This window comes from Miscanthus floridulus, chromosome 4, assembly GCF_019320115.1.
Source record: "Miscanthus floridulus cultivar M001 chromosome 4, ASM1932011v1, whole genome shotgun sequence".
Taxonomy (NCBI): Eukaryota; Viridiplantae; Streptophyta; class Magnoliopsida; order Poales; family Poaceae; genus Miscanthus; species Miscanthus floridulus.
In genome coordinates, this window is record NC_089583.1 from 91,349,676 (window position 1) to 91,357,563 (window position 7,888).

General features: G+C 41.5%; 1 protein-coding gene across 1 annotated transcript; it reads right to left on the bottom strand.

The window, feature by feature from the left end:
* Positions 1-4,627: 4,627 nt before the first annotated feature.
* Positions 4,628-6,892, bottom strand: LOC136552099 (protein CYSTEINE-RICH TRANSMEMBRANE MODULE 13-like). Its single transcript, XM_066543642.1, has 3 exons — positions 6,730-6,892; positions 6,225-6,468; positions 4,628-4,857 (listed from the first exon to the last, which is right to left on the bottom strand). The coding sequence occupies exons 1-3, from the start codon at positions 6,767-6,769 to the stop codon at positions 4,803-4,805; spliced, it is 339 nt and encodes a 112-aa protein (XP_066399739.1). The 5' UTR covers positions 6,770-6,892; the 3' UTR covers positions 4,628-4,802.
* Between the last annotated feature and the right edge of the window lie 996 nt (positions 6,893-7,888).

The following is a 7,888-nucleotide window of genomic DNA, read 5'->3' on the forward strand; positions in this document are numbered from 1 at the left end:
GGTCCTCCGGCCCAGATGTACCAAATTTAACAAACAGTACCATTTTTTTTATGACGTCGTGCCAAAATTTGTACTGGAGTCTGGAGACTCCCCCCGGCCCACTTTTAGAAAAAAAAAATGAGAATGTACACCACGGTTTACTCCTCTTGAAGGATTAACAAAAATATCTTTCGGTTAAGAAAAAGATTAACTAACAGTAGAATGGAAGGTCATCTTTTTCTACCTTGTCGTTCCTAGCTAATTCTATCCTAAGTTTAGAAAAGAACGATAATGTCTCTAATCTAATATTAAATGAGCATCATTATGTCGGTGTTTTGTCACTGAACAATGAAGATGATGGAGTGTTGTACCAATAACAGATCTAGGTCGTGCCACGGTACATAGAGGTTATACTGGTTCAATATACTCTCAAATGCAACACAGTTTATACAATAATGGGAACATTATTTCTTCTAAGAATTTATTAGCAAAAAATAGGCAAGAATATAATATGAATCGGATTACATATTTTCAGGCTAACTATATACTACTTCTGTGCATACTATCCACAATATAATTTTAAAAGGTTGATCATATGTTAAAGAAGCACTCGGCCTGAAGTGTGGAGACATCAATAGTTCACCGCTGTAGTGACGCTAGACCGAATCTACATGGACCTAGGGACGGTGAGGACTAGATCTATGTGGCTCATAGCTTCGGCAGCTTGGAGCTTATAGAGGGGCGACACAGGAGCAAGTCCTCAGCCTTGAGCCTCAGAGCTCAAGTAACTACGGAGCTATGAAGGTGTAGAGCTTGACGGTGAGTGGCACAGTGCAGTGCATGAGACCGTCGGCATTAGTCCTCGACGTCCCATGTGGCCATGCCTAGAGAAGAGTAGGGGAAGGGGAGTGAGAGGTCAAGGAGCGGGGACGTGCGTGGTTAGAGGATGGAGGGGAGAGAGAAGAGAGGGGAACGACGAGCCAATGAGGGACAATGGATGATGGTAAGTGAGAGTTGGGAGAAAGTGTGGGAATGGAGGCCGGAGGGAGCAATTTTACAGCTAAGATTTGTGTGGTGGTAGTAGTAGTATGCTCTTAGTGGGCAAACCTGTTAAGTCAAGCCGTGTTAGATGGGCCTTGAGCCATACTCTAGCCTATCTCTTGTTATGTATCCTTGTAATTGGCTAGCCCTAGAAGATGAAAGGGGTTAGTTGCTACCTTGGGAGGCTAGTTCTCTTATCTATAGTGCCATTACAAATTTCAATAACACCCCTACTATCTAACCTAGCCAATTACTGTACAAGGGAAATATAGTCCCTTTGCTTAGCCTCAACACTACTCGGAGATGTCACCATGTGCTGCCAAACTTTCCGCTTCATGGTTGTATGGTCCAAACCAGTAAACTTAGTGCCCACTATATTCGATCCCTAAACCGCTAAACAAACTCAAGTCTGCATAGCTCACATGCTTCCTCCATGATGTCGATGTGCGTCCGTTTCGTCCTCGGCCTGAGCAATTAGCAAGTCCTTAGCACATGCCTTGGTTGGTCTTGATCCCACCGTTACTCCGATCAACATCATCTTCATCACATTCCGCATGCGCTCTTGTTGCCCTTGTGCTTGTTGTGGATGACCCATGATCCTCTCATATTTGGTCCCTCAGTTCAAGGCTGCTCGTCCGCCCATGGTACATCAGCATGAACTACTGCTTGACCTTCTCTATCTCTATCGACCATCAAGTCCTCTCCAACACCTACACCTACATATGCACAAACTAAGAAACATGTTGCACCGCTGTCACTTCGCCTCTAGTTAGTGATAAGTAAGAACTCAACTAAATGGACTTCGCCATGCTTGAAATTAAAATTACTCACCATCACATGACAAGGACACATCTCAACTATGCTATTTCAATATGACAACAATCACTAAGCAATGTCATGAATTCAGTAAAAAAAAAATTTGGAATTACACAGTTCAACGCAGACACTTACAGCGCACGCACACTCACCCCTATAAACCACGCACGTAAACCCTACTCCTATGAGCATCATCGAAGAACGGGCGTGCAAATCCTCGATATTGGTTGACGAAGATGAATTCAGTAATTTGTCGGGCAGCGTCAACGTCCACAGGCCCATGGAGAAATCTCCAGAATGGTACAAGACACTGTTCTTTGCAGTATATCTACGCAAGGGATCAAATCCACATCTATTCTAACAACTTTATGAAGGTCAACAGATGATCCGACCTACCCTGAAAAAAAAAGAGAGAGACGATCCAATATCTTTCGAAGGTCAACATGATCTTCCCGGAGATATACAGGTGCTCCTTGCAAGAACGAAATCATATATTCCCGGTCCCGGTTTTTTCTAATTTCGGCAAGCGATAAGGTGCATCACTGAATCATTGACATATGGCCATATGGACAGGACACATGCATCATCTGGATGGATGTGCACATTTCAAGGAAAAAGAGGAGCGGAGGATATGTTCGATGCTGCAACCTGCAAGAGTCAGTCGGTTCTGTCAAAGAAAGCTCTCTCTGGTAGACGCTTCCTTCTTCTATGACCTTACCAGTTACCACAACTCATTTCTGTACTTGGACAGTATAAATAACCAAACGGCAAGCGGAGCATTGCATCCAACAAGGCACAAACACAAACACACATACACACACACAGTGTGTGTGACAGAGAGTGGCGATAAGAGTCTGCCCAGATAGCCAAGGATGACTTGCCTGTGGCCTCTTGGCTTGGCTTGAGAGCTTTTGCTCTTCCTGTGGCCTCGATCACAGGCAGTCTCCTTGGCTAGTCCGGGCGGCTCTTATCTGAAAGTAATTCATGACTCATTCAGATATTGATGAGCGTGCGAAGGAAGAAGCATGCAGTGCAAGCTACTAGCTGGGCAGAGGAGTGGCCTTGCATGGCGATGGAAGCTCTGCTTTGGTAGCCAAGGATGAGCTGCCTGTGGCCTCCAGCTGCAGAGGCTAGGCTACACATTGCGTGGTCGCGCTCCGCTGCGTGTGGTCTCGCAGGCAGCCTCCTTGGCTAATCTGAGTGGCTTCCATCCTTCATGCCAGGCTCATCTCTTCTCCGTTAACAATTTGTAAATGCAGTAGCTCTGGAAATTGTGACACATCATCAGTAGCAGTAGCAGTGCAGTGCACCGACTTTCTTTAATTTATCCCCTCTTCTTAAATGTAACTTGATCGGTATATAGTATGTAACTCGATCGATATGAGTTTCACTTGACTTGGTGTGCAGTAGAAGCATATATCAAGATCGAGCGTTGGATGAAGCTAGCATGAACGGATGGACCTGACGAGATGCAGATGCAGCTAGCAGTGTACGGCGTACCCAGCGCTTTCGACCATCCGGAGCAATGGGCTTGGGTTTCTTGTCCAAGCTAAGGACACATTTGAATTGAAGAAGGAACACGTAAGGATGGAGGATGAACAGACCAACTTATGTTATCGGGCAATTATCTTCCCTTGCTCTATTCATTTCTTTCAGGCTGCAGCACCAGCTTCTAAATTATAAGCTCATTCGAACTTTCTTGGAAAGTCAAATCATCTCAAGTTTAACCAAATTTATATAATAAAATAATAACATTTATTGATACCAAATAAATATCATTAGATTCTTCATCAATTATATTTTCATAATATACCAATTTGATGTCGTAAATCTTTATCATTTTCTCTATAATTTTTTTGTCAAATTTAAGATTTTTTTTTACTCTCCAAAAAAAGTCAGAATAACTTATAATTTGGGATGGAGGGAGTAGCTCGTTATGAAATGAAGTGACACTGTTATCTTTCATCCAGGAGGAAGAAAAGATAGATAGACTCATATAATGTATGGAACTGCTTGTTGTTCCTTGCGATTTTATAATAATAAATGAAGAATATATCTGTACAATTTATTTCTTTTTTTAGAGAAAATCTGTGGTATGAACGAATTGGATACCTTGCTCATGATCCGATGGAAACTGATATTGAAAAATATGTTTATGTATTTGTATTCTTTGCTCCCACATTATTCACGAATGCAATCAGAAAGGACCATTGTTTTTTATATTATTAAATGTGGGGGGAAATGCAGTGTTCCCAAATTGCATGGGCAGCCACTATAATGTTTAAAAGTTTGACTATTTTCTACTACGCCTATTTAGAATTAAATTGACTCTGGGCTTATTTGGATAATTGGATCACGTGAGCTAGTTACTAGTTGGCTAAAAATTAGATGAAGCTGGCTAAGCTAGTTGGATAGCAACAAGTTAAAAGGCCCTCCCGTTTGGACACACTGAGCTAATTTTGACTATTTTTTAGCTAGCTAGTAATTAGCCCTTGATCCAAACAATGCCCTATACCTATGAACTCGTGTTTCTTGAACACCAAAGCTATATAATACCACAGAATTTATGAACTAGTGTTTTTTGAAGACCAACCAAGAATTCAGGATTCGCATTATAAAGATTAGCATTTTGCTCACTACTACTCTCTCTCCGTTGTAATGGTGTTGAGCATACGTCCGACGCCGTTGTCAGCTCCTCCGAAATTCAACGTCTCTTCATAATTCAATGATACGTGGATCTAAGAAAGGATTTCACGTCTTTTCATGGACCAATCAGGTCGGAACAGACAGCGAAAGAAACATTGCAAATACCTTTTATTAACACGATATATTATTCAAATTATTTACGAACAATAACATAACCAAAATTCAAGTAACACTATCCAGCAACCATAATCAGTCAAATGATCAGGCTAATTTTGCCGTCCCAGGATGCCACATACAACGAGCTTCAGGGTGCATGTATGTCAGAAGCAGCAGCAACACTCATCCAGCATGCAGCAGCAGCAAAGAGCAGCCAGCCTGCAAAAGGAAACACATTGTGTTATGTTCTTATTGAACTAGAAACACTACAATGTTTCTTTCTCAAGACATATGGGTTATGATGAAAATAGTCATGCTGCAGCCTCCTCAAGACATAGTTCAATATCAGCACAAACTTACTGTCAGCGACATTGCGCACCCAAAACACCATAGAGAGATTAGATAAATCAAGGTATCAATTCTTTTTGCCATATTTCACAAACTTTAGCATGTTCAGAAGTGCTTCCATAACACATTGGCAATATGTGTTATTTTCCACGTTCAGCTTCACAGGTATATTGAAATTAGTTAAATGACCATATTAAGGAGGTGCTGTTTTGGTCAACAGTAGTAATTGATGTACACATTAGATAGCATTGACTTTATATACGAGAGCGCAGCATTTTGTGTGAAAATAAAGTATTGAGACTGCAGATTAACTTATGTTTGTGTCAGGCCAGAGTATATAATCTACTACAAAAGTACAGATCATAGTAGGCATTTCCTCCCATTCAAAGTGCATGTCATTTTAGGGTTCTTGCCGGTCAAACTTTTTTTTTGACTTTGAGTATCAATATATAAAGATTACATGGACCAACAATTCAAGATGTATGTTTCTAGATTTCACCATGAGAACTACTTTCAAAACATTTAATTGCTTTTGTTTGAAATGACATATTTTAAAGAAATCATCGATCAAGGTTTGACCTTGTAGACCTTATCAATGTCCTAAACATATATTTTGAATCAGAGGGTGTAATATCCACAATCTCAGCATGCACCATACAGCAATACTTTATACTAAACCCGTAACATGTCAACATACAGTAAATACAACCTGTCTAAAATAAGTTTACAAGAAGCATCGTAATTAATCATGTTTACATTCTTTCAACTATTGCAGATAATAATTTCATTGTTATTAGTTCTAGAAAAGATGCACAAACAGCAGAAATGTAAGGCAACTAACCAAGCAAGGGAACATGAACGAATGAAATGTTACTAAGCTTTCACGATATAACTTAGCATTTGAGGCTATCTGCCATTCCAACACGAAGATGAATCTGCATCTTCACAAATCAGTATACGTTTTCAGTATGCCTAGAACATGAACAAAGCTTATACCATTTTCATCAAGAAGATTGCACAAACCAAATTTGTTCCTTTTTTTACCAATTGTACATGGCCCAGTTCAATATTGCTTATTTAGACAGCTGATTCACTGATTTCCCCTGATATAAATTGATCAGTTTGTATAAAAACATAAATTGATCAGCACAAGACTTACTCCTATGTAAATAGCTAAAACATAGATGATTCCCTTTTTTCTATCCTAAGTGATCAGAAACGAGCAAGGCCTGCATTACCATCCTTTCAGGAAGCCAAGGCAGCAGTCATCGTCTTCGTGGTGGTGGTGGTGGTGACCATGGTGATGGTGATGGTGGTCGTCATGGTGGTGATGGTGACGTCCATCGCGCGGCGGCGGGTAGCCGTAGGACTGCTGGCCGTTGTTAAAGTAGCCCTGGTACCCCGGAGGCGGCTGCGGCGGCGGCGGCGGGTAGTAAGGCCCCTGCGGTGGAGCCTGCGGCGGCGGGTACGGCTGCGAGTGTCCTGCAGAAACAGCACGAAAAACTCGGATCAGAACAGTAACAATGGGGCCTTCCAAACTTCAACCAACCGAGACAAGATCCGGCGCGACATTGCCCGGCGAATTCATGCCAACTCCCAGAAGGTTGACGACTCGATCTGTGGCCGACGGATTGGAGCCGAAGAGGAGGGGATCTCTGACCGGGGAATTCAGATCGAGAAAACGGAAGTCGGTGCAGGGATTTGAGAAGACGGAGGAGAGATGGGACCATGGGAGGGGCTTGCCTGGTGGAGGATAGGACTCCGGGACCTTCTGGTAGCTCATGGCGCTCTCCGCTGTCGTCGCCTTGCCGTGCCTCGCACCGATCGCTTCTCGCCCTGGTGTTTTTTCCAAACTTCCTCTTCCACGAAGTGGGCGTTAGCGTCGCGTACTCGCGTGGCTTGTTGTTGGAGGATGTTCTTCTAGTCGGGGGAGGAAAGTGGGCCGCGTCACGATCGTGTACGGCTCGGATGGCAGTTATTACTATTATAGTCGCGATGGATCTTACTTAAGTGATATAGAATTAATTGAGCATACATGCAGTTAGCTGGAGTAGCTCAGTTGGTTAGCGCGTGTGGCTGTTAACCACAAGGTCGAAGGTTCAAGCCCTTCTTAACTTTTTTGTCTAGAGACTACTATGATTTCTTTTGTCTTGTTGAATCAATGGGCTAATTTCTTTCACATTTTTTTTGCCTTATTTTGCTCTAGAGATTTTTTTTACAACAGTTTTGCTATAGAGATTGAGTTTTTATTTCCACCATTCTATAGATATTTTTTTTTTACATTTTTAGTGCCTTACTAAGCCCTTTGCTGATATTTTTTTTACATTTTTTGTGCCTTACTGAGCCCTCTGCTGATTTTTTTTTCTTATTGAGCTCTAGAGATCTTCTTTATAGCTAACTTTTGAACTTGTTTCTTTAACCAGTTAATGGCGGAATGCCTATTCGGGTTGAAGGTTATTTTGGTGAATTACATGCTTGGAAATGCAATAGTTGTTCTATATTCAATGATTATAGAGAATTTGACAGGTTGCAATTTCAAAAATAATTGTTACGTCATATCTGTCATGTTGTATTGTCTCATTTTGCTTCATTCAGTGGTGAGTTTTACCGTTGTACTCATACTTTTCTGTATTATTATTTGATCTTAATTAATTAATGACTAAAGTTATGGTATGTAGTGTTTGCACATGAACACGTCTCGTGTGTCCTCAGCGAAGATAAGCATAATGCGCAAAACACGTTACAAAGGGAAGTTTTATCGAAAAGCGCGATACACAGGACACACTAGAGAGTGTGATACACAGGAAACAAAAACTAGGGCAGAAAGAAAATAGTAGATGCAAAACTAGAAGGACGCTGTTATTGGGAAGGGGTTATTCTGCTCCCTAGGAGATCACGTCTA

What these genes read in the sequence shown, in the direction of transcription:
- LOC136552099 (XM_066543642.1), bottom strand. Translation starts at nt 6,769, where the DNA reads ATGAGCTACCAGAAGGTCCCGGAGTCCTATCCTCCACCAG. An exon ending in GGAGTCCTATCCTCCACCAG is followed by an intron (nt 6,469 to 6,729) that starts GCAAGCCCCTCC and finishes CTGTTTCTGCAG; the next exon opens with GACACTCGCAGCCGTACCCG. An exon ending in CTTGGCTTCCTGAAAGGATG is followed by an intron (nt 4,858 to 6,224) that starts GTAATGCAGGCC and finishes TTCCTTTTGCAG; the next exon opens with GCTGGCTGCTCTTTGCTGCT.